General features: G+C 40.3%; 1 protein-coding gene and 1 non-coding gene across 5 annotated transcripts in view; both read left to right on the top strand.

Moving 5' to 3' along the window:
- Window positions 1-503: 503 nt before the first annotated feature.
- On the top strand, window positions 504-558 carry LOC121531001. The gene has a single exon (XR_005994088.1). It is a non-coding gene; the product is annotated as a U7 small nuclear RNA (small nuclear RNA).
- Window positions 559-9,351: 8,793 nt separating this feature from the next.
- Window positions 9,352-27,770, top strand: part of LOC121530904 (transcription factor 7-like 1-A) — a 45,956-nt gene continuing 27,537 nt past the window's right edge. For 3 of the 4 annotated variants that reach the window (XM_041836264.2, XM_041836265.2, XM_041836267.2), the window contains exons 1-3: window positions 9,352-10,256; window positions 10,424-10,496; window positions 10,602-10,729. In XM_041836264.2, the coding sequence (XP_041692198.1) occupies window positions 10,071-10,256; window positions 10,424-10,496; window positions 10,602-10,729 (387 nt within the window). In that variant the 5' untranslated portion in view covers window positions 9,352-10,070. Of the gene's footprint in view, window positions 10,257-10,423; window positions 10,497-10,601; window positions 10,730-22,537; window positions 22,638-27,770 lie in introns of those variants that run through there. The other variant, XM_041836266.1, reaches the window with a different exon arrangement.

The following is a 27,770-nucleotide window of genomic DNA, read 5'->3' on the forward strand; positions in this document are numbered from 1 at the left end:
GTTACCAACGTAATTAGGGTAGTAAAAATAAATGTTTTGTCATACCCATGGTATACGGTCTGATATACCACGGCTGTCAGCCAATCAGCATTCAGGGCTCGAACAACCCAGTTTATAATGTAGAATACTCTGCTACACACTGTAGTATCCCTCGATCATGTGTAGTACTTACTATAGAATGTTGTAGTATACTGTAGAATACTATAGTAAATACTACAGTATTATCCATACAAAAAACACTGTAGTAAATACTACAGTAATGTCCGCAAAAACACTACAGTCCGCAAAAACACAACACTTTTTTAGCTATAGTAAATACTACAGTATTAATTTGCATATGCCGTGCCCATTCCCCTCCTCCATATCACAATTTGTGCCACCCATAAGTGAGAAACCTACATGCCAAGTATAGACCATATATTGTGTTCCCTAGAGGTTATAGAAAACACCAGAAGCGCTGAACCATCCCTTCAGACCCCAGTCCTACCTACCTACAGGTTATGAAACATTTGCTCTTTTAGTATTTCTCCAGTAGGTTTCTTGAAGGAGAAAGCCTCCACTTCTATGTCAAAGATAATAAAAGAAAAACACAAAAGTAAATATTCCAGTAATGTCCGCAAAAACACTACAGTAAATACTACATTATATTACATTCTGCTAAAACACTACAGTAAATACTACAGTATATTACAGTCCGCAAAAACACTACAGTAAATACTACAGTATACTACAATCCGCAAAAACACTATACTAATTACTATAGTATATACTACAGTCTTCTTTAACTACAGTATTTATACTATAGTTAACTGTAAATACTACAATATACTACAGTATACCACAGTAAATACTACTACTGGTTTTAGGGTCCATGTATAGTTTGTTTTCATATCAGGCTGCAGGAAATGGATCTGGTAGAACAATGTAACTATTGATTTCAGTACTTTGTCACATTTTTATGAGGCATACAGTACTGTCAGTGATGTCACCCTTATAAAACCCATATTGCTGCATGTTAGCTTTTCTAAACTGATAACAAACCCAGAGTAGTATTCATCATCGTATGTGTCTGGGGCTGGGCTATCTGCCTAAAATCTTCAGGTATGCTAGTAATGTGCCACTAACTGAGCTGATTAGTCTCTGTGTGGTTTGAATATTCTGGGTGCACTTTGACCCCTCAGTGTTGTGTATCTTCGTCTACAACTGGGTGTGGCATGACTTTCCCACTTCCCCTGCCCCTTCAGATGGTGGGGTGTATTTCCTCTCTTTACGACCAAATACATTTGACTGGTGCCAAAGAACAAAAAAAACATGGGATTAAAATTCCCCTTTCCCTGTGTCTTGAAGAGCCCAGCTGCACAGCACTGTTTGTTTTTCCGAGCACAGTGCAGCTGCACAGCCAAGCATTAGAAAGTAAGTAGACCAGTGCTAACCAGAAATTACTTGTTTTTATTGGCATGTACAAGCCCTTTCACTATAAGTGATAATTGCGTTGCAGAATTAGTGGAGAAAAGGACAGTAGTCTGGCAATTTGAATGTGCGTAAATATGTTTTCTGTTACTGGGTGTTTTGGAGTATTTTTTGCTATTAGTATTAGTATTTTATTTACAGTAGCTCCTTTTTAACACAACCATGTGACCTTCACTATCAACTAGCACAATGGGGTGATTGGTCAGTCTGTCCATCATCAGATGAGGACAGAACATGGTGAAGTAGTGGGAGGTATTGCGATGTGCATGTGTGATTCCTAAACACAAGGAGGAATGTGGAGCGGCAGGTAGGACATGTCTGTGGCGAGTATCTTCCATGCGATCGGTCAGATGGTTCAGGCAGGTTGAATGTGAATCAGCATGACCGCTCAGAAGGTTTAGGAGTACCTTCACATCTTAATGCACCCTCTCAATACCTGGCAAGGCCTTGGGAAGGACTGGTCTGTCACAGAGGGAAGAGGGGTCAGCCCCAACTGAATATCCTGATTTGCACTTTACCAAAACCGAAATTCTATGCCAGCCCTTAAACACTAAAAAAGAAAAACAAGTTGTCCATTCAAACATTATGACTTCTGCATTTGAAGAGAGCCTTCAGTATAATTCCATATCACCAGAAAATAACCCCTATCTATTTATAACCTAGAGTGTTTGCTCTCCGAGGTAATACATAAAGGTATTATCTCAGATCAGCCCATTAGTATAGTCTCACCGACGGCGGCGAGAAAAGTCTAGAAATAACACTAAGGCCTATTTTTCCACAACATTCATTCCTTTCACACCCAAATCACAGCTGAAGACACACGGTTGGTACTCAGGAGCATGGGGAAAATGCCTGAAGAAGGTTGTGTAGTAATTTTATGGTCCAGAGTTTTACACACTAACACATAAAAATGATGGCTTCCAGAAACAGTCCATTATATTGACCGACTGTGTGCTGGACATGATCTTAAGTGAAAAATTTAAAGAAAAAAGAGAATAAAAAGTAATCCATCAGAGAAATTAAAGATCCTATAAACTGGGAATAACTGCATCTTCTCCTGTGGATTCATACTGAGAAGAACAGCTCTGACACTAAAAATATGCAAAATACTTGTGGTGCAGTTTCCCAAGGCCAGAGAAAGGAAATAGACTGACAGTTTCTCCCTGACCTCTTTACTACCCCGCTGTAACCTCTAAACAACCCCCACAGGGGATCCTGTCTCTATGCGTAAAACAGACAGTCAAAAAGAATCCAGGAAACTCTAAACCCCAAAAAACAAGGGGACATGAGGAAGGCCAGTAAACCTGAACATAGCAGGGCTCAATCGAGAGATAATCTGGGGCCCACACAGAGCAAGCGCCCGAGTTATTGTGTGGAAGAATGGCCCTGGCCATTCCACAGCACAGCAGAGCGGTTATTGTTGTCTTAGGAAAGTAAGCAGCTTTAGTGAGGGCAGTGGTGTGAAAGCCATCTCTCTACTTGAGTGTCTGCTCCAGACCCCTGTGTTGACATATAGGGCAGGTGCAGCTGCTCTCTCGAACCCTACCAACTAACCCCCCTCAATACACACACAGACACAAAAACACACACACACACACACACACACACTTGGATGTCACAAGATGAGTGTTATGTGGACAAAGACAAATCTAAAATGTTCTTAAATATCTCTGCAACAATCAGCAAGGCATTGCTGGGTTAACACAGGGCTCACAGAAATTAAAACAATGGGTAGATTCTTCTTGGTTGAGGATGGCTATGGGAAATGACAAGGATGCCAGTACTGATAAGTGACTAAGGGGCTCGAGTTACTTCCAGCTGTCTACAGCGATGCATGCCTCTGCTCAACATATGGTTCATGCATAATGCAAACAATCTCATGCACGTAAAACTCATCAAATCTGGGAGACATATGAAATAAAGTCAACAGCCTCTCACATGTATAGGGTTTACATCACAGGAAAGGACCTCCAATCCTCCAAGGAGCTCTGCTGTGCATCTTCAGCTGACAAAACACCAGACGGTTAAAGAGGGCTTGCCTTGTAACTGATCGTGTTAAAGGTCCAATGCAGCCGTTTTTATCTCAATATCAAATCATTTCTGGGTAACAATTAAGTACCTTACTGTGATTGTTCTCAATTAAAATGGTCAAAAAGAAACAAAAATAGCTTCTTAGCAAAGGGTAATTTCTCAAGCAAGAATTTTGCTAGGACTGTCTGGGAGTGGTCTGAATAGGGAGGGGAAAACTGAAAACTAGCTGTTATTGGCAGAGAGGTTTGGAACTCCCTTTTTGTCTATTAACTAATTTACCACATGGTGATGTCACCGTGGAAGGCCAAAACTCCCTCCCACCAAAACAGGCTGAAATTTCAGGCGGTCTTTTCAAACAGCTCTTCCACTAAAAGGGCATTATCATAATTTTCATAAATTCACTGTATTATTCCAACCTCATAGTGTGGAAATATATATAACACACAGGAAAATCCGTTTTTGACTGCACTGGGCCTTTAACTGGATCAATAAAATGTGTGATGGCAGAATGGGAGAGTCCCGTATCCAGAGAGGGCCTCAATTTATTTTGCACAGTCCAATACAGGGGACAATAGAGTACATTACATTTTTAACAGTGATTTAGGTAAATTACAGTAATCTTTTTAATTGCATGCAAACTGAACTAATTGTGAATAACCTAGCCAGAGGGTATAGTTGATGATATAACTGTAACTTTACATTTTGTACCAGATTTTTTTTCAGTTTGGAAAATAATGAAATGCTTCAAGCAAATGTGGAAAGCATCAAGTCATTTTTTACAGGGTAGTTAGTAAAATGATGTTGTCATGCATGGCACACTTCCCTCTTCATTAGAGTGTAAATAGGGTTAATCTAGAGTTGTATATAAATTATCTCAATAGGGCTGAGTACAGTGCTGGCTCAGTCACCGGGGACAAACAGGGTTATGTGGAAAACAAGCGCTGCACTGCATTAACATCACCTCAATACCAGTGAGTGCCTCTTCCTGTCCATTTGGAAAATATAAGGACATTTTCAAGAGGCCGCACACTCACAAGCAGAGTGCATTTGGCAGGCTTTGAAGTTCTCAGAAATAATGCTCCTTAAAAGCATCCTCTGCATTACAGAGAACAGGAACGGGTATTTCAATCAAAGGCTCAGGCACTTGTAGGCAGCCATGTAAACCGTGAACCCACAATGGAAGATGCACTGAGACATGTTTCATCTTTTCCCTCTTGACAGTGTTTTGCTTATAAAGCAGAACTGTATACTGTATGACAGGATTATTCAGTATGAAAAATGTAAATGTGCTCATATGAGCTTTAAAACGGGTTAAATTGGGATTATATCCAGGGTTAAGATTCACTGAATTTAGACAGAGATAATGTGAATCGTGTGTGTGAGCAAACAGGGTTTGAATCAATGTACTATAGAAATGAACACCTGTGGATACTATAACTTGAAAAATACAGCTTTTTGCAAATGAATACTTTACGCACAACACAACCCGAAAGAGAAAAAGAAGGAGGAATAACATGCTAAAACACCGTTTTATATTTTATCTTCTCTGCACAGTTTAGTGTTTCAGTTACACCCTCTGGGCAGTAAAAACTGTCATCTAATATTGTGTCCTCATGCAGTCTTAACTACCACATACTCCCTATCAGCTTGAAAAATAGCAATTTATTTTGAGAAAAACGGATATGATGTTATTTAATAAAATGCATGATTGCATGAGGCACTCCCACTAAAAGTCAGAGTGATGTGTGTGGAGGAGATAGGAGGGGGAGAGAGACAACTATATAAACATGGGGACATGGCAGTAGGATTGTGGGTAGCCCTGTCAATCAACAAAACATCAGAAAACATTCTCAATGAAGTGGGGAAAAGTCTGTGGTTGCCTCTGAATAACACAGAGAAAATTATACATACTTCCGGCAACAACTCTCATAAACAAGTTCTTTGAATAACAATAAAGGTATTATGGAAAAATCCCACTTAAGGAGAGAACTTATACGTTCTGAAGTAGATCAAATCAAAGATCAGTGTGACAGAAAATAACAACTTATTCTTCTTCCACCTGTGAAACCAGTTATTTCAGTTCAACCTGCTTTATATCCACAGTTAACTGGCTTCATTGTTAAATTTGTGACACACTGAATGGGCCTGAGGGTAATAAAACAGGCATGTGTCAGGTGTGGATCAAGCTTTTAAGTTGTGGACAGTGGAGTAAGACTTGAACCTGTAAGGCTTGACTGTGATAGAAGGGGACAGGCAGTGTGGAGTCTGACTTGTCTCTATCCAGCAACACATACATGACACAGTGAGTAGATGGGCTCTGCATGCCATGTGTTCAACATAACACTGCAGAGCAGAGCACAGAAAAGAGCACCTCTAACACCTAGACAACAGTGAGGCAAATTCGTGACTAGGAGACTGGAATTAGCTCTGAATTAAGCATTACTTTGATGGGAAACTGATTGAGCGAAGCTTGGCAAAACATGAAAGAATGACCTTGAGTATCCCTCTCTCTCCCGCTCTCTCTTTCTCTCTCTCTCTCTCCTTTCTCTCTCTCTATCTCTCAGCCAGAGTTGAGAGAGCCACTTCAAAGTAAGGCAGATGCAGGGACAGCACCCTCTGAATACATTTTCTGGCCCCTAGTCGATCTGCCCTCAGGCTAAGATCGTGGCGGTTCGCATCTCTCCTGACCCCTCATCAGCTCCCAGTTAAAACGAATCCCTACCAACAAGGGAGACATGGAGAAAATGAGAGATAGAATGATATGATAGGAGTGGAGTGGATATTTAGAAGAGATAGAGATCTTATAATCAACTGTAAAAGTGCTATAATGGGTAAAACAGCATGCAATTTTCTTCAAGAATATACGTATTGACGAAGCACTACTGTATTAGTAATTAATTTGCTGTATACTCCCTTGAGTTTTCACTCCATCATATAAGTGCCATGTTGTAGTGTGCTGCTTTTGGTTCTTAGTCCTGTGTAGCTCAGTTGGTAGAGCATGGCGTTTACAACGCCAGGGTTGTGGGTCCGTTTCCCATGGGGGGCCAGTATGAAAAGAAGAAAAAAACATGTATGCACTCACTAACTGTAAGTCGCTCTGGATAAGAGCGTCTGCTAAATGACAAAAATGTTAAGTGTACAACAGAATGTTGTTCAGCAGTAGTACTCCATAGCTCAGTGACATTGATGCATGCATCAGAAGTGTTAGTGTGTTGGAGATTTTTGGTTAGCTAAGACCTAAAATATATGTCATTGTAATACATTTTCTAAGGTGATCATCTAATATTGGATTGAGTAAATTATTCTTAAGTGTTTGGTGTGTGAATTAAGGTAATTATGTATATTGGGACATACACACACCACTGGAAGGACTAATATGTAATGTGATGCAAGGTGCCCTTCAATGATTAGAAATTGAAATCCTTTAAAATAATTGTTTGAAACAAAAAAATATATAATTTGTCCAGTAAGTTTCCTCATGATAATGGACTAGTGTAAGATAATACATTCCTGAAAAGTTGAGTAAGCACCAACAATCGTGGGAGTAACTATTGTGGTTATGGTCAGGTTATCCATTTGGAAATACAATAGTGCAAGAGTTTTCTATGCATCATGAGGAAAAAGGTTGTGTACTATGTGCTGGCCATGCAGTAGGGTAGGAAGACACTGAGATGTAGGCCTTCGGGCAAAAATGCACCTGTGTGAGGAACTCTCAGCTGGGTCTATTGTTCATGATCCCCATACATGCAATTCATAGTGATATGGTATGCACTTGCAAAACACATACACAATCTCACACATACACAATGCTCGATCACACACACGCACGTGGACACACACACACAAACACACACACACAAGGGGGAGTGGGACTCTAATGAGGCCCTTGGAGACCCTGATGGATTGTCAATCAAACCTCTGCTTGTCGACACATGGTCGACAACTTCAATGAGATTTTTCTCAAACAGAGAGAAGCCTGTCAGATTGCATCAGAAAAGAAGGGAATCTGAAGTTTCAGTGAAGAAGATGAAGAGGGAGGTGTGAGAGAGGACATGAAGAAAGAAGAGTAAAGGCAAAAGGAAAAAGGAAAAAGGGGTAGTGTAAAAAATATATAGTATTTTCTGTTGTGCCACTCCTCCAGAATAATATTGTAGATCTGTTTACTATGAATCATTCATTATGTGCATCAGATGAGGGAAAATTGCTTCTGACTTCAACTAAATGATCAGAGAGATCCCTTTCTGACAGTTGTTGTAATCATTGTATCATTTATACCAATCCTCACAGACACTTCACAATTTATGTTTTCAGTACAGATCAATAGATAGATTCCATGCAGGGAAAAAATGGCTTGAATATATAAAGTTTCACAATTGTACATTTGTTGTTATTGATTTAACAGAATTGATCAGCTGTGCATTTTCATGCAGTAGGCTACACCAGTATTTCATGCTGAGCCTAGAAATATGCACAATTTCCAGGGCTGCATTTTTTGTCACAGAAAATGTAGGTTAGGTAAAGATTGCCTGTGGCAGATAGGTGCTATAACATTCATGCACAGTGACAGGTATCCCCCTAATAGCAATAATTTGAAAAAATGTATTCTTTGCCACATTCTCTGAACTGATCTGATCTACAAGTGACAGTGACAGCTATTCCTGATTCATAATAGATGATGATCGAAGGGGGGTGCGTTTTTATCTTGAATTACAATTAAAAAACATATTTATCTTGTATCTTTGCGAATATAGCACAACTCGTTGGAAATCTATAAGATTAGTAGAATCATTTCGGTAAACATTTATTGCTACTACTTATATTAGCTGCAGCGGGCATTATCCCTCTTCATTAGTCAACATCACAAAACACATGTAGATTTCTCTCAATGGTACCTCCAAAAGCCCTAACTCACTGCAGAGGGCATCAAGCAGCCATGGTTAGTGCTATGGCCAGGACAGTCCTGTCTAGGTGGGAGGGCTGGGGATCCAACCTCATATAGTGAGAGGATTTCATTACCAAGCCAAACCTAAAGCCCTGCTAACAGACCATGCTTATCCCCATGCTGCTGGGCCTTGCCTTTCCAAGTGCATTGTTCCAGGAACACACACCAACACACATTTAGCATGGCAGCGTGTAATTAAGACTCTTTTACTGAGCCTGTCATTACCACATGGCTGTAGACAGCATGGGTGCTGCTGCTGGGTTCACAGCTTGGACAGGAGACAGGGCTGCATGGGAACACACAAGGATGAGAAACAGTGCTGCTGCTTCTGGACACAGCAGCACAAAGAAAATAAATACACTGTTGTTGGAGGATTGGCTTTCTAAAGATTACTGTATAGGCTATTATAATAGGAGTTATCATACCCTCCTAGAGAAATTCCATAATATTTGGTCTGCTTGATAGAAACTCCAACTTCACTCTCTCAACCAGTCAGTGAAATTATGTCAGTAAGTGCCCCTAGAACAAACGTTTATTAATATTTATGTATTTATTTCATAGAATAATTAGCCTAATAAATAATATACAACTAAATGGATTGTAGGCATGTAACTAGGCCTACTATGCTGTCATTTTAAAGGTCTAAATTAAAGTAAAAGACATATGACATTGTCATAGATCTTGGAAAAATTGTTAGTCAAATAACCATTGATATCTTACTGATGTTGAAACAACAGTATACTATTTCAATATGAATGGTAACTTTGTCATGTATAATATGGTCAAACTGTTCCTTTAAGCATACCCCGTTTACATGGTAAATGAAGTGTCGTTTTTCTCCGCTAACTCCTCCTCTGCATTCTGAACAGGCTGCGCTTTTACTTCCACTTGAACGACCAAGTAGTTTTTGAGCGCATTCCCGGTTAGCTAATGTGGAGGGAAAGAGCTCGTTCGACCTACCCGAAAATATCTATTTTGCACCGGATATAATTTCAGTTCATGTTTTGAACATACTAAGGACAGTTATAAAAAGGTAAACTTCCTCGAACTAAATATAGTTTTGGTCGAAACTATTTCCTGAACGAGAGAGTGCCCTGAGAAAGCAAGCAATAGATGTGGTTAGATTTCCATGCTTATAATAAGACACATATTTTGTCTGTTGAATTGTAACTCACGTATGGATGGATATTAGGAGGTGAAATTGGACGTCAGCCTTGAATTTCAATTGGTTCGTCCACAGTTTGTTTGCCTGTGTGCGTCTCAGGAAGAATAACTAAGTTGCATTCTTCAGCACCCATACAGAGGGAGAGTGGGCTACAAGTAACCGACTGGGAAGAGTGAAGAAGAAACTTTGCAAAGTTGCTTTATCCTGCTATTGACGCCGAAATTAAAACAGTTGTATTTGGTGGATTATTGGAGTTCATCATCATGGAAAAGTGGGAGATAAAGTATATCAAAATGGAGATGTGAAAACGTGGCATTTGTTTTCACACTGTCAGTGTTGTTTATACTACTGCGAAAACTGGACTGATTTTTCTTCTTTGCAAATAGACTATTTATTTCGGATTGTTGGAGCGATTGCGCATTCTTGTCAACTTTATCAGGGAGACACTTTTTCATCAGCAAAATGCCACAACTTAACGGAGGCGGCGGCGATGATTTAGGGGCTAATGATGAAATGATATCATTCAAAGATGAAGGGGAGCAAGAGGAAAAAATATCAGAAAATGTATCAGCCGAGAGGGATTTGGATGATCTGAAGTCTTCTTTAGTAAACGAATCGGAAAACAACAGTAGCTCATCAGACTCCGAGGTAAGGAGGTTGCACTGAAGGCTGATCTACTGCAAAGCTTGTCTATATAGGCTATATACATCCCATTCCAAACAATATTTTTCTGGTATGAGCCTATTGCTGAAATAGACTAGCCTACTATAACATGTTTTTCCTTCTTGTTCTGTGTGTGCCTCTGTCCTTGTCAGCAAGCAGAGAGGCGCCCTCAACCAAGACCAGACTTGGACAGTTACGAGAAAACCAGGGATTACTTTAGTGAAGGTAAAAACGGTCACTTGCAATGCTGTTGCTTACTATATTTTTAATGCATTTCATATTACAGTGATGTCCCTTTTCTTTATTGACTTCCATGCTCTGTCCCTACAGCACTCAGAAGACAGCAAGATGGTGGCTTTTTCAAGAGTCCCCATTATCCTGGGTACCCGTTTTTCATGATCCCAGATCTTACCAACCCCTACCTATCCAATGGGGCCCTGTCCCCTAGCGCAAGAACGGTGAGTGGCCATAACAGAGTTCAGCAAAAGTTATTCTGCAGTGTTGCCACTAATCCGCATCCGCTGTCCGCTGAAGGCATGGGTAAAAGTTAGTTCTGCACAACCAGACCGCCATATTCCCTTAGAGTGGCCTCTCAAGGAGTAACTTGTTCTTTGTTCTTTGGGGATTTTCCCCCGTCAGCCTTCTGTAGGCTACTTACTGCCAATTTAGGTTCGATCTCCAATTCACATGAAGTCCATGATTAATCTAGGTGTTGATCTATTTATTTTGAGGCAGAAGTGTGTATATATATGGTATGATAAATATGAGCAGTTACGTCATTTTGTAAATGTTATTCTTCGACGGAAGCTGTGGCATTCGCCTGGTTAGCAACAATTTATTACATTTTAGTCATTTAGCAGACGCTCTTATCCAGAGCGACTTACAGTTTGTGCATTCATCTGAAGATAGCTAGGTGGGACAACCACATATCACAGGCATAGTAAGTACACTTTCCCTCAATAAAGTAGTTATCAGCAAAAGCTCATCAGACTCCAGTACTAAGTACATACTACATTGCGATCCATAAGTTTCAAGCCCATTCAATGTTCCCTAGAGCCCAAATTCAACAATATGCATGAAGCGAACCTTTGCAATAATTTATGGGTGCATGATACCTGTACTCTTAGACACTTGATGCACATGGCATCAGATGTTGCAGTCAAGAGACCTGATCAAAACATGATGCAGTAGGCCCCAGTAGTGTCCCATAACCTGTCTTGCTGAATGCCCTTATTTTCTTGAATTAACTGTCATGGCAGAAGCATGTCAGTATTAGTTTTAAACCAGTTATTTACATAAAGTCATAAGCCCATGATTTAGAAAGTGTCATTTCCCCCCAAAAAAGTATGCCTACTGTAATGACATTATTTCCTACAAAATCTATTTTCCATATACCACAATGTATAACAGGTTATGTGGCATATTATGGAAAAACAATGTGCACTAATCTAATACACTATTATGAGGCCTGCTTATTCAGGGAAATGTAAGAGAAAAAAGATGTACACACTTTAGATTTTTGTATGCATTTCATGTAGATAATGTTATCCATTGTATATAATTAACAATAAAACAAATATCCTTTCTGTGCATCATAATTATCAACTCAAAACAATGTGGATAGCATAAACTTCCTTGAAATACCACCTAATTAAATACTGTTGTTGTTAAGAGCATTTCCATCCCCCAATCCTTGTCTCAGCCCCAAAAGCGAGTGATTTGGATGGGACCAGCCAAGCATTTAACTGAAAAGCAATAACCCCCTTCCTTTATCAGTTTTTTTCTGTCTCCTTTTCACTGTTTCAAACCAACTCTCCCTGCCTCCCTGTACCTTCCATTCAATTAGGGAGGCGTTAGTTGACCATTGTTATTTTGAGCAGGCGCTTGATGGCTTCATTGGAGGTCTCCATTTGGGCTCATTAACTAAATGGCTACTCTCTGGACCACTGTGGAGATCCTCTTTTGTTCCTCAAGTCATGACAGTTTTTATCTGTAGGAATAGTCAAAAGGAAATACTAGTTTAAGTAGAAGGCCTGTGTTTTCTCTTGTTTATACTTTTCACTCTCATATGGTCCATTGACAGTTTCTGGATGCATTCAGATTTTTGCCTTAATTTCGGGTCCTTCGATCTAAGATTTGAATTATTATTATAATTTTTGTGGATTCCTATCCGGAATTTGGCAATGAGATGAAAAGTTGTTTAAATTAAGACCATTTTGATTAAATCATTTTGTATGATCCATCTTTTTGCAAGCAATCCATGCACCTCTCTCACATCACAATAATATTAATTGTATGGACAAATATACAATATTTCCCCTCTTGCCGCTTCCTTCTGGAGGTTTATCCTCCCTTTCTCCTCCGTTCCTCATTTTTTGGTGTGCAAGTTTACCAAAATGTTAAACATATCCAAGGTCAGTGCCATAAAGTTTTTTCTGTAGTTTTATTTTTTTTACAAATGTGTCAGACCACATTTACTAATGTTATTTACAATGAAAACCAATTCCAGATTTATTATTTTTTGAAATCACTTAGTATTTTAGCAGAAATATCCTATTTATTATGTTGAGTGAGGGAAATAATAACATTTTGGTAAACCCTGTGTTGACCTCATGTTGTTCCTCCATGACCCCTCACAAAGCATGCTGGGACCCAGAGCTCTACCTCCCACCATGGTTTAGATTTTGTTCAGAAAAAAACTCTCCTAAACAAAAAGTGAGTTAGGAGGGCTGTCGGTTTTCTTTCTCAATTTCATTTGCTTTAGGGAGAGATCCACATTCCCCCTAAGCTTACTAATGCTGGAGCTACAGTGAGCTCCAAAAGGATTGGGACAGTGACACATTTTTTGTTGTTTTGGCTCTGTACTCCAGCACTTTGGATTTGAAATGATACTATGACTATGGGGTTAAAGTGCAGACTGTCAGCTTTAATTTGAGGGTATTTTCATCATATCGGATGAACCGTAAAACAATTACAGTACTTTTCTTGCACATAGTGCCCACATTTTAGGGGACCAAAAGTAGTGGGGAAAAATTATGTGTATTAAAGTAGTCAAAAGTTTAGTATTTGGTCCCATATTCCTAGCACACAATGATTACATCAAGCTTGTGACTCTACAAACTTGTTGGATGCATTTGCTGATTGTTTTGGTTGTGTTTCAGATTATTTTGTGCCAAATAGAAATGAATGGTAAATAATGTATTGTGTCATTTTGGAGTCACTTGTATTGTAAATAAGAATATCATATGGTTCTAAACACTTCTACATAAATGTGGATGCAACTATGATTGTGGATAGTCCTGAATGAATCAAAAGTAATGATGAGTGAGAAAGTTACAGACAAATATTATACCCCCAAGAAATGCTAACTGTGGTCCTCTGTAGCTCAGCTGGTAGAGCACGGCGCTTGTAACGCCAAGGTAGTGGGTTCGATCCCCGGGACCACCCATACACACACAAAAAAAATGCCCGTGTGACTGTAAGTCGCTTTGGATAAAAGCGTCTGCTAAATGGCTTATTATTATTATTATTATTATTCTCACCATTACAATAACAGGGGAGGTTAGCATTTTTGGGGTGATATGATATTTGTGTGTCTGTAGCATCCACATGAATGTAGAAGTGTTTAGAAACATATTCAATTCTTATTTACAATAAAAGTTACTCCAAAAAGACACAATTCAATATTAACCATTAATTTCTATTGGGCACTAAATAATATGAAACACAACCAAAACAAACAGCAAATGTATCCAACAAGTTTTTAGTCACAAGCCTGATGTAATTATTGCGTGCTAGGAATATGGGACCAGATACTAAACTTTTGAATACTTTACACATACTGTATAAGTGAATTTGTCCCAATACTTTTGATCCCCTAAAATGGGGGCACTATGTACAACAAGTGCTGTAATTTGTAAACGGTTAACCCGATTTGGATGAAAATACCCTCAAATTAAAGATGACAGTCTGCACTTTAACCCCATAGTCATTGTATCATTTCAAATCCAAAGTGTTGGAGTACAGAGCCAAAACAACAACAAATGTGTCACTGTCCCAAAACTTTTGGAGCTCAATGTATATCCCCTAAATTATATGGGGAGGATAGAATCAGGTTAATGGGCCATATTGAGTCCACTCTGTCAAAGAGCACCACCATGGTAGAGAAACCACAGTGAGACAATGGCTGTCTGGAATACTCTGGATATTTACTGAACAAGTAGTCCTAAGCTGTTACTGCACATTTACTGGTATTGCCATATTGAGCTGAATAAAACTCTTTATAATTTTATAATATTTTTAGCCTAAATTTATAATATTTTTAGCCTACAATTATCGTTTTTTAAATTGGTATGCCGAGTTGGATACAGCTGGATTTAATGGAGAATACTTGGTCGTTGGTCTCTGCTCAAACATTGAGTTTACAAGTTTGTTAAACTAATGAGTTCCACTGTAACATTTGCTCTGTACATTTGCTCTGTACATACCTGCAAGGTTTCCTAATTGGTTCGTTAGCTGGAGAGTGTGACTGAGCTCTCTATACAGGCTCATACAAGAAACTTTGTCTTATTGACATTGACAGCATTGCTCCAGATTGGTCCTCTCCTATGTATATAAATGAAGGGTATAAAAGTTAAGCCTCTCAAACAGAATGCCTAATTGCCCTCAAGCTGCAGATTTCAAGTTTTAATTCCAAAGGGGGAATGCTGTTTCATACAGTAGTTTGGTGTTGGAAATATTTAGTTATTCAGCTCTGAACAGGTAGCATATATGTTTTGAACTTGTTAGTATTTTTTTTCTGCGCAATAAACGGCGCAATGGATTTGACCTGCAGTGTCTGTTTAAAATAAAACATGTAAATACCAGGCAAAATAATAAAACAAAGTTCAGGATACCTGTGCGATCAGAAAAAGGAATGTAAACACAAACATTGGAGCAGTAGGGGTGTATCAACAACACTGCCTTGCCAATTTTTCATACCTCTTACTTTTACGTGTGACTGTTAGGGAAGTCTTACTTTTTCTCCTCAAGGTACATTCTCTCTCTCTCGAACAATGCTGTCAACAACTCCCCCTTCTGGCCTCCCAGTAACTGGATAAAATAATTGCAAACAATGTGATAGAATTAATTTAGAAATAAATATTTAAGTAATTTAGAGAGTATGGCAATAGATGGGTATTTTCAATCAATTTATATGCCATGTTTTTAGAAGTAATGTAATATCCAGACGAAGAGAGCAGTAACAGCTGAAAAAGCATTATTCTTAGGCTTTTCTCAAGAGATCAGCATGCTTTCTGTAGAATACACCTTGTTTTTACACCAGAATCCAGTGTTTCTGGTTTAATCTAGTACGGTATGTCAATTGTTTTGAGGCACAACTTGAGAATGTGCATATGACAACCCTATCATGAGCAATGTAAGACACTTTGGCTCAGCACAACACAAATCTCTAGAGGGTGAAGCATAACTGATTTAGTGGCTGTTCTGAGCTGAAATTCCACTCTAATCCGCTGAGAGTTCAGGAGGAACTTTGCTTTTGGAAAGACGTTTCACCAGACTTTTGTCATGGGTGGAGGGCCAAGGAGGCTTTCCCCTGTGAGGTAGAATGTCAGATAGTGTTGTTTTTAGGCCTCGTGTAGATGGATGTGATTAGGAACTCTCAGTGAAGAGTGCTGGAGGAATTGTTCAAAACGACAATGTTTATTGGCCCTATTATACAGTTGAAGTCGGAAGTTTACATACACTTAGGTTGGAGTCATTAAAACTTGTTTTTCAGCCACTCCACACATTTCTTGTTAACAAACTATAGTTTTGGCAAATCGGTTAGGACATCTACTTTGTGCATGACACAAGTTATTTTTCCAACAATTGTTTACAGACAGATTATTTCACTTATAATTCACTGTATCACAATTCCAGTGGGTCAGAAGTTTACATACACTAAGTTGACTGTGCCTTTAAACAGCTTGGAAAATTCCAGAAAATGATGTCATGGCTTTAGAAGCTTCTGATAGGCTAATTGACATCATTTGAGTCAATTGGAGGTGTACCTGTGGATATATTTCAAGGCCTACCTTCAAACTCAGTGCCTCTTTGCTTGACATCATGGGAAAATCAAAAGAAATCAGCCAAGACCTCAGAAAAAGAATTGTAGACCTCAACAAGTCTGGTTCATCCTTGGGAGCAATTTGCAAACGCCTGAAGGTACCACGTTCATCTGTACAAACAATAGTATGCAAGTATTAACACCATGGGACCACGCAGCCGTCATACCGCTCAGGAAGGAGACGCGTTCTGTCTGCTAGAGATGAACGTACTTTGGTGCGAAAAGTGCAAATCAATCCCAGAACAACAGCAAAGGGCCTTGTGAAGATGCTGGAGGAAACAGGTACAAAAGTATCTATATCCACAGTAAAACAAGTCCTATTTCGACATAACCTGAAAGGTCGCTCAGCAAGGAAGAAGCCACTGCTCCAAAACCGCCATAAAAAAGCCAGACTCCGGTTTGCAACTGCACATGGGGACAAAGATTGTACTTCTTGGAGAAATGTCCTCTGGTCTGATAAAACAAAAATAGAACTGTTTGGCCATAACGACCATCGTTATGTTTGGAGGAAAAAGGGGGATGCTTGCAAGCTGAAGAACACCATCCCAACCGTGAAGCACGGGGGTGGCAGCATGCTGTGGGGGTGCTTTGCTGCAGGAGGGGCTGGTGCACTTCACAAAATAGATGGCATCATGAGGAAGGAAAATTATGTGGATATATTGAAGCAACATCTCAAAAAAAATAAAAGTGTAATTTAGCAGACGCTGTTATCCAGAGCGACTTACAGGAACAATTAGGGTTAAGTGCCTTGCTCAAGGGCACATCGACAGATTTTTCACCTAGTCGGCTCGGGGATTAGAACCAGCGACCTTTCGGTTACTGGCACAACGCTCTTAACCACTAAGCTAACTGCCGCCAAGACATCAGTCAGGAAGTTCAAGCTTGGTCGCAAATGGATCTTCCAAATGGACAATGACCCCAAGCATACTTCCAAAGTTGTGGAAAAATGGCTTAAGGACAACAAAGTCAAGGTATTGGAGTGGCCATCACAAAGCCCTGACCTCAATCCTATAGAAAATTTGTGGGCAGAACTGAAAAAGCGTGTGCGAGCAAGGAGGCCTACAAACCTGACTCAGTTACACCAGCTCTGTCAGGAGGAATGGGCCAAAATCACCCAACTTATTGTGGGAAGCTTGTGGAAGGCTACCCAAAACGTTGGACCCAAGTTAAACAATTGAAAGGCAATGCTACCAAATACTAATTGAGTGTATGTAAACGTCTGACCCACTGGGAATGTGATGAAAGAAATAAAAGCTGAAATAAATCATTCTCTCTACTATTATTCACATTCTTAAAATAAAGTGGTGATCCTAACTGACATAAGACAGGGAATTTTTACTAGGATTAAATGTCAGGAATTGTGAAAAACTGAGTTTAAATTTATTTGGCTAAGGTGTATGTAAACTTCCGACTTCAACTGTATTTCCGTCAAGATTTCTTTCTTTTTTATAGGGACTCCCTTTTTTACAATGTTGTATCAGTAAACGGTGAATTATCTATTGTGTCAGTCAGGTAGGCTAAAGTCACTTGAATAAAACTGAATCAAATGCATGTATGCTAGTCAATCAGGGCATGAATGTGCTGCTACAATGTCTGAACATGTCAGTTACTACAATTGTATGCCTCTCTGACGTCTTCCTCCTTCCAGTCTTTCTGGTGGTTTTGGTGCTTAAAAATATGTAGACAAAGAAAAGTAAACAGTGACAATGTCCTGTTGAATAAAAGGGCCTCACCTTGTATAAGCAAACAGGATTTTGGCGGATTTCCACTGAGGATTTACCTCAGTGTTTTACCCAAAAGGCTCAGACTTTTCTGTTTCTATCTACGGGGGCTGGCACCCGTGTCTCACTGGGCCATGGCTCCGGCGGACTTGTTTTTCACCTGGGGCCAAAGCCAGACAGGCCACTGGTACTTTTTAGCTATCATTTACATAACAATATCTAACTGTGAACTTTAACACCTTCTCACAAAGCAACTGATTTGATTATGCAGAGGTTGTTGATTCTGCTCTTCACAAGTCTCCCTGTCACCCCTAGCTATGGAAACACAATTACACTAGAGTTGACATTAACATAAAACATTGGCGACACACTGGTGTGGGGGTAACTCGGACGTGCAGCATTTGTGTGGAGCTATCTTTTTCATCAGGTAGCACACTGCCTTTTACATTCACCTTGCAGTCCCAATGGTGGTGGGGTGAGGAGAGGAGAGGAGAGTAGCAGGGGAGGTTCTGTGTGTGCTCTGCTACAGAGGGAACAGTGTCCAGGGCTCTCATTCTGACAAGCCTCGATGCTGTATGCGACTGCTGAAAGAAATCTCAATGTAAGCTTGCAAATCTTTTTTTTACTAAGGACTGTGTAAACAAAACTAACATTTTGGACTAGGTTTATGTTTTGGAAAGGATTTTTTTCTTCAAAGGCAAACAAATCTACATCAATTTAATAGCAGCCTTTCGATTAAAAAAGATAGCATGTGCCCTGAGGAACGTCAAGGCCTGCTAACATCTCACCTCTAAAATTATTTACAGTATTTGTCATAAGTGGGCTTATTGCTTGCAACAAGGAAATTAAATGTCCTACAAGTTTATTTGGCTAAACTGAAGAAAAATAAGGTTCTGTATAACGGTGTTCTACTCACACTTTTTAATATCCAGCTGTAACCAGATTAAAGTTCTGATACAGTGCCTTCAAAAAGTATTCATACCCTTGATTTATTCCACATTTTGTTGTTACAGCCTGAATTCAAAATGGATTAAATAGATTTAACAAGTTTTTGCAAATATATTGAAAATGAAATACATAAATATCTCATTTACATAAGTATTCACACCCGAGTCAATACTTTGTAGAAACACCTTTGGCAGGGATTACAGCTGTGAGTTTTTCTGGCTAAGTCTCTAAGGGCTTTTCACTCCTGAATTGTGTGGAAAGCTCAATTAGGTTATAATAATAATAATAATAATAATAATATGCCATTTAGCAGCATGTTGTTAATCCATCCTCAGTTTTCTCCTATCACAGCCATTAAACTCTGTAACTGTTTTAAAGTCACCATTGACCTCATGGTGAAATCCCTGAGCGGTTTCCTTCCTCTCCGGCAACTGAGTTAGGAAGGACACCTGTATCTTTGTAGTGACTGGGTGTATTGAAACACCATCCAAAGTGTTATCAATAACTTCATCATGCTCAAAGGGATATTGAATGTCTGCTTTTTAATTTTTACCCATCTACCAATAGGTGCCCTTCTTTGCAAGGCATTGGATAACCTCCCTTTGTCTTTTTGGTTGAATCTGTGCTTGAAATTCACTGCTCGACTGAGGGACCTTACCGATAATTGTATGTGTGGGGTACAGAGATGAGGTAGTCATTAAAAAATCATGTTAAACACTATTGCACACAGTGAGTCCATGCAACTTATTATGTGACTTGTTAAGCAACATTTTACTCCTGAACTTATTTAGGCTTGCCATAACAAAAGGGTTGAATACTTATTGACTCAAGACATTTCAGCTTTTCATTTTTAATTAATTTGTAAAAATGTCTAAAAACATTATTCCACTTTGACATTATGGTGTATTGTGTGTTGGCCAGTGACACAAAATCTCAATTGAATCCATTTTAAATTCAGGCTGTAACACAGCAGAATATGGAAAAAGTCAAGGGGTGCAAATACTTTTTGAAGGCACTGCATGTCTTAAAGACTGTATGAAAACCTTTCTCTAGTAGGCTTACCCACCCCTTCTATAGTAATTGAATGAAAAGAGTACAAACCACTTTTAACACCATAGGAACGTGGTTTTACACTTATGATAGAGATGAGGCATTTGCATATGTTTTGGCATTAACGTTTCTACTGATTACTTCATGAAGTGGTGAAGATGCTACTTAGGTTATTGCTCTAGAATCTCATCCCACCTCTTTTCCGGTGTCTCTGGGAGGAGGGATATTTCTCTGTATTTCATCTTTCAGTCTCAGGGTTGTTCATGTACAGTTCATAACAGCATTTGTATTGAAGTGTGTGTGAAATAGTGCCAGTACTGGTTTCTATTCCTCCCTCTTTGGTCTCTGTGGAAAGCATGAGCTGGCGTCAATTCCACCAGCCACCCCTCGCCTGCTAGCTCACCACCTACCCACCAACCCTCCCGCCTGCCATTAGAAATTCTGTTTATAGCACTCGCTGGCTTCTCAAGAGCAGGGACCATCAGGAGCATCTCAGCACCCTTTGAGGAAAGGATAACCACCCCCTCCCCCCTCAGCCACAGACTCCCTACGTTCTGTGACATCAATGAATCCCTTTGAAGTGCCAAGATGAATATGTGTGCAAATGTGTTTTTATCAATTTATTTATCCCAGATATGTGTTTTTCACATCCATTAGGTCTGGCCAGAACTACTTCAGAGTTTCAGATGTGGTACAGTACTTTTCTTCATGAAAAAATCAGGACTACTTTTTGTCGAATTTGATAGATAATCTGCCAGCCAAAGCATGAATACCTTTCAAATCCACATTGATAGCGTCTATTTTACCTGATACAGTATGTAAAAAATTATAACACATGTTGTTTGTAAAAATAAAAATAAAAATTGCCGTGCCTAGTTTTTGAGGTGTAAGTAAGTTCCAGGCACCTTAGAACGGAGCGTAGCGCAGTACGTGCATGTCGTTTTTCATCACAAAATGGGCGGCCTCTTGTAGTACGTATGCCTGCATATGGCGCTTGCTACGCATCGCATTATTCCTTACGTTGAGGTGGGGGCAGTGTTGTGTAGATAATGAGGCTGAACCAACTCGCTTGGTTCCTTGATCTGATATATAGGCTATGCATGAAATTAGCAGTCTATTTTGCATTGATAACCAAATATAATCTCAGCGACTATTTTAAACAATAAACCAAGCAACATTATAGCCTTAGAATCCCCCCAAAATGTATTCTGTTCAGAAGTAATAACTACATGATTGTAGGCTATTTTGAAATAGTAAAAACAACTGTAACCATGTGTTGTATTTTTATCTGATATGTTCAAGCAGCATATCAAACTGGGATGATGTAGGTTACACTGGCAAGTATAATAATATTTTCCAGGGCATATTATTTATGAATCTGATTATTTCACATGCGGGAAATGTGGGAAGCTAAAAGGCTAGCTTCCTGGCTGTTTTTAGCCAGCTAGCTAGCAAGCTGCGAGCGGAGTAGCAAGGTAATGTAAAAAAAAAAACTACACTTTCATTACATGTAGCTATTATTTAAATATGCAGTTTGTTTTCTTTCAAATAAGCTTACAGTGGTGATGATCCTACCAACGTGAGACGACAACAACAATCATCTCTGCTATCGGCCCTTTGTGAATTTTTCTATTTGGGAGTCTAGAAATGCATGGACTGGTGAGGTATTGTGTTAACCAAAAGATGCGCATTGCTCCAAAAAACCGACCACCCAAGCGCACACACACGGTAAATGACGGAGTGATCAGCCTTTAGTTAGTTAGTGAGTGAGTGAATGAGTAAGTGTAGTGAGTAAGTGTTTATCACATTTTAAAAGGTGAGATGAGTCAATGGCTTGAGTCAATGTAATGTTGCGCACCATTAAAGGGATAGTTCGGGATTTTGGCTATGTAGCCCTTTATCTACTTCCCCGGAGTCAGGTGAACTTCCCCAGAGTCAGCTGAACTCGTGTGTCCAGTATGAACGAAGTTTGAGGTAGTTTCGCAAGCAAAAGCTAACTGGCGTTAGTGCAATGACTGGAAGTCTACAGGAACAGCTAGCATGCTAGCTGTTCCCATAGACTTCAATGTATTGCGCTAACGCTAGTTAGCGGTTGCGCTAATGCTAGTTGGCAACTTTCTTCAAACTGAACGCGGAGACATAAAAATGATATCCACAAGTTCGTCTGGGAAAGTAGATAAAGGGCTTCATTGCCAAAATCCCGAACTATCAATTTAAATCCCAGCAGCAGGTTTCAGGACACCAGAGTGTGGATCATGTATACATGTATGCCATTCATTACACATAATATAACTTCAACACTGTTACTGTGAAGGCAGTTTCCTGACCCCTCCATGCCTAAATGGAGAAGAGGTCTCAGCACACCACAGGCTGTGTGGTGTACATGGACTTGCTGATATTGCAGAACCTCTGTTAGCAGATGCTCTTATTTTTCTAGCGTCTTCGGGATGGGCCGTCATGGGGCTCAGAGAGTCAGATGAGCTAAGGTAGAAGCAATGCAATTTGAGTCTCGGAGACAAACTCGTCAACTTCGACATGGAGGTAAGGGCTAAGCCATGACACCACCAGCGTGATATGTGGAATTCTCCCCTAAACAATAGAGCTCCTAGCAAGGCCATACAGCTGTTAATTGTATTGAAAATAAAACGGTTGTCATGACATGAGCAGGAGGTTGTGGAGGCTGGATCATATATCATGTTAATGCCAGCATGTCTCATGCTCACTAATGTCTATGTTCTCCGGTATTAGGAGTAAGCCTCCGTTTAGGAGGGAGTTTGGCTCCCTGGTTTTATCAGGGGGTCTGGGTAATCAATCTGCCTCCCAGGTGATTGGGCCCTGGCTGATGGATGGGGGCACAGTGACGGCACCACTACTCAGGGCTTTGGGATTCCTTCTGTATGTGGCCCTCACATTGTGGAGCCCCGTTTATAGCACATTAACTAACGTTAGCTCTCTTAAAGTGTACACTAAAGTCCTCACTCCACGCTATAAAACCTGATTGTACGGCAGGAAGAAAAAAAATCTAAATAGGTTTTCATCAGTCTGGTATTCCAGACAGCTGGTTTTAATTTAAGCTGTGCAGGCAGCAGGAGACAGAGGGAGCTGAGAAGGGAAGAGGAGAGATTGTTGATGAGATGTGGTGGTGGTGGGAGCATAAACTGGGGCAGATATGGGCCTTGCTATTCTTTTGGTTGTTATCCCGAGGTCGGCCAGCTTCCAGGCCTTGAGGCTCTCTTATCAGAGGGATTGTCTCCCCAACAGAGTTGCTCTACTCTGCTGTGGACCAGAATGCATTGCCCTTCCCTCGCAGACCAATCAGACAGCTGCATGATACTATCAGATCCTACAGTTCTAGATTCCCTGGTACTCAGATATTAATCTGGGTTCATCTAAGTTCATATAAAGGCCATGGAAATGCTTTCTCTAGGCCTACTCTGCAACCTTTACTTCCAAGAACGCAGGATACAGTAAATATAGAATTATTTTTCTTAAATATATACTAGTATGGCCAGAGTAGACTCTCTAACCTGTACTATATTAAAGATCTAAGGCCTGAGGGGTTGTGGTATATGGCCAATATGGCTCTAAGGTACATTTACATTTTTACATTTTAGTCATTTAGCAGACGCTCTTATCCAGAGCGACTTACAGTTAGTGAGTGCATACATTTTTCATACTGTGTTAATGTGGCACAACACGTGCCTTATTGCTATTATAAACTTATTACCAATGTAATGAGAGCAGTAAAAATAAATGTTTTGTCATACCTGTGATATACGGTCTGATATACCATGGCTTTCAGCCAATCAGCATTTAGGACTCGACCACCCAGTTTATAAAAATACACGAATGGGTATCTTTCCAGGATGAGTTTAGTGAGCGGAGCAGCTGCTCCTCTTGTTGAAGTTGTAAATCAGTTTGTCTCCTTCCAGAAAAGCAAATCCCCATAACGGTGCTGTGGCTTTGCACTGCTCGTCCCGGCTCAAGTCTCCTAGTAAGGGATGTAGAGCCAACACATTGCACCTGCATTCATTCTACAGAAAGGTCCTAGAGACCACATTAACACAGATAGATGAAGACGCCTTTTCTTGGACTTTGGACATGTGTTCCTCAGTTGTAAGTCGTACATACAGTGCATTCGGAAAGTATTCAGACCCCTTGACTTTTTACGTTACAGCCTTATCTAAAATGGATGAAATAGCATTTTTCCCTCAATCTACACACAATACCCCATAATGACAAAGCAAAAAACAGATTTTTAGAAATGATTGCAAATTTGTTGAAGCACCTTTGGCAGCAATTACAGCCTTGAGTCTTCTTGGGTATGACGCTACAAGCTTGGCACACCTGTATTTGGGGAGTTTCTCCCATTCTTCTCTGCAGATCCTCTCAAGCTCTGTCAGGTTGGATGGGGAGCGTCGCTGCACAGCTATTTTCAGGTCTCTCCAGAGATGTTCGATCAGATTCAAGTTCGGGCTCTGGCTGGGCTACTCAAGGACATTGAGACTTGTCCCGAAGCCACTCCTGCATTGTGTAGGCTGTGCTTAGGGTCGTTGTCCTGTTGGAAGGTGAACCTTCACCCCAGTCTGAGGTCCTGAGCGCTCTGGAGCAGGTTTTCATCAAGGATCTCTCTGTACTTTGCTTTCCCTCGATCCTGACTAGTCTACCAGTCCCTGCCGCTGAAAAATATCCCCACAGTATGACGCTGCCACCACTATGCTTCACCGTAGGGATGGTGCCAGGTTTCCTCCTGACGTGACGCTTGGCATTCAGGCCAAAGAGTTCAATCTTGGTTTCATCAGACCAGAGAATCTTGTTTCTCATGGTCTGAGAGTCTTTAGGTGCCTTTTGGCAAACTCCAAGCAGGCTGTCATGTGCCTTTTTACTGAGAAGGGGCTTCTGTCTGGCCACTCTACCATAAAGGCCTGATTAGTGGAGTGCTGCAGAGATGGTTGTCCTTCTGGAAGTTTTTCCCCTATCCACAGAGGAACTGTAGAGCTCTGTCAGAGTGACCATTGAGTTCTTGGTCACCTCCCTGACCAAGTCCCTTCTTCCCCGATTGCTCAGTTTGGCCGGGCGGCCAGCTCTAGGAAGAGTCTTGGTGGTTCCAAACTTCTTCCATTTAAGAATGATGGAGGCCACTGTGTTTTTGGGGACCTTCAATGCTGTATAATGTTTTTGGTACCCTTCCCCAGATCTGTGCCTCGACACAATCCTGTCTCGGAGCTCTACAGACAGTTCCTTCGACCTCATGGCTTGGTTTTTGCTCTGACATGCGCTGTCAACTGTGGGATCTTATATAGACAAGTGTGTGTGCCTTTCCAAAGCATGTCCAATCAATTGAATTTACCACAGGTGGACTCCAATCAAGCTGTAGAAACATCTCAAGGATGAGCAATGGAAATAGGATGCACCTGAGCTCAATTTAGAGTTTAATAGCAAAGGGTCTGAATACTTATGTAAATCAGGTATTTCTGTTTTTTGTTTTAATACATTTGCCAACATTTCTAAAAACCTGTTTTCGCTTTGTCATTATGGGGTATTGTGTGTAGATTGATGAGGAAAACAAATAATTTAATACAATTTTAGAATAAGGCTGTAACGTAACAAAATGTGGAAAACATCAAGGGGTCTGAATACTTTCCGAATGCGCTGTACTAGGTGATTCCATGACACTTCAAAACATTTGTCAGAATCATGAGTGTTCATGAATCAAAACAATGCGAAACAAGTTCACTAAAGTGTGAACTGGTGTGCTACTCCCATTTCAACTCTTATTACAATTTTGTACATATTTACAGTGTAATAACGCTAGTGTTTATAGTACATGCACTGTAAGCTTGAATACATTTACAAGCAGCAGATGAATCTTGGAATGTATCTTGGAAGAGTAGCCGCCATATTTGTCTAATTTACAAAATTTCACTCAATGCATTAATTTGTTGAGAGGAGGATGTCTGGGGAAGATGCAATACTTTCAAACAAGGTTCTTAGGATAAGGCAGGGGCAGGCAACCTTGTTCCTGGAGTGCCGCAGGTACTGGAGGATTTTGTTCAAACTAGGCACCACACCTGACCAACTGAGGTAATTGATCAGTTCAGTGATTGCCTAAATTCAAAACACCTGAGCTGTGTTTGAATACCTATACTAACATACTCTATACTACATACTTAATGAGTATATACTACATACTATTAGTTCATTTTAGTATACTGTAAACAAACGGTATCCTTTCAGTTGGGCGTACTAGCGCTATGCCTGTCTACCGGAAGTTGATGCTGTTGCTATGAAACCTCTTGCTAGCTTGTTACAAGCTAGACATTTTACGACTTCGGGTGTGTTTGTAAATTCAATCTGGAGTGCCAGAGTGCGCTCAGAGTGCGCTCAGAGTGCGCTCAGAGTGCGCTCAGAGTGCGCTCAGAGTGCGCCAGAGTGCGCTCAGAGTGCGCTCTGGATGTTCGTAAATTCAGAGCGTTCTGCTCTCGGAGCGTTCAGAGCGTACACTGGACGCTCTGGCCGAGGAGTAGGGTTGATCTGAGTGTTCTGACCTCACAACCACAGTCAAGCACCCAAGCTAACTGGCTAATGTTGGCTAGCTTGCTAGCTACTTCCAGACAGAAATGAGAGAACGCCTCACTCTGACCATTTTACTCACCTTAGCAGAGCTGGTTTGGCTGTTTTTCATGTTATCCAGAGCATTGGTGACTGTAACTGCTGCTGGCAACAATTTAATTACGCTTTTTTGCCGACGTTTACTGACACCGGCCATGTTCAATGGTTGTTGAGCATTCGTAAATTCAGCAGTTATTCTGCACTCTGGCACACTCCGACGAGAGTGCTCTGAAATTGGAGTCGATAGCCAGAATTAACAATGTCCATTAACAATTTGAAAACTCACAACGACTCTACCAGCTAAGAATGACATGAATAATCAAGTCAATAAACGTTGGGTAGTTAGTTAGATAGTATATAGTTAATATACTGCCTGGCAAGTTCGATGTATTAGTAGCCAACTAAAGTTAGGTAACTAGCTAACATACCGGTACATACTGCTGTAATGCTATGTGGTTTGCACAGCGTAACTAACAAATTGTCAGCCAACATAACGTGTAACGTAACTTATTTGAAAAGTCATTACTTTATAACATTGCTCAATATTTTCTTAACATTTATCAGTTAAAGCAATTAATTTGTATCCACTCTCATTGTACTTCGGCTGCATATTTTCTGCCATTTTCTTCAAATCTGAAAACATTGTGAAGCCACGCCCATTTTCTGAAGAATTGCATTATGGGCCCTAAAAGCACGGAAATAGTGTCCACTGCTTGTATACTTCATATTTTGGCGAATGTAATACGACGTCCGGGAACTTTTGGCATACTAACTATATCCATACTATGACCAATAAGCATACTACATACTCAATTTATGTCACAAATAGTAAGGTTAGTGCAGTTAGTATGAGTATTCGAACACAGCTCTGGTCTTCCAGGTTGTTTAAATGAAAAACATGAAGTGCCTACGGCACTCCAGGACCAAGGTTGCCTACCCCTGGGATAAGGCATGTAGGTGGAACATCAGTTTTGGACCGCCATCTCTGCATATTGTGACAGTCAGTCCTAGGAGCACAGCTGATGGACACTGACAGAGCTTTCAGTGTAATGCCATAACGGA

Source organism: Coregonus clupeaformis, chromosome 18 (assembly GCF_020615455.1).
Source record: "Coregonus clupeaformis isolate EN_2021a chromosome 18, ASM2061545v1, whole genome shotgun sequence".
Lineage (NCBI taxonomy): Eukaryota > Metazoa > Chordata > Actinopteri > Salmoniformes > Salmonidae > Coregonus > Coregonus clupeaformis.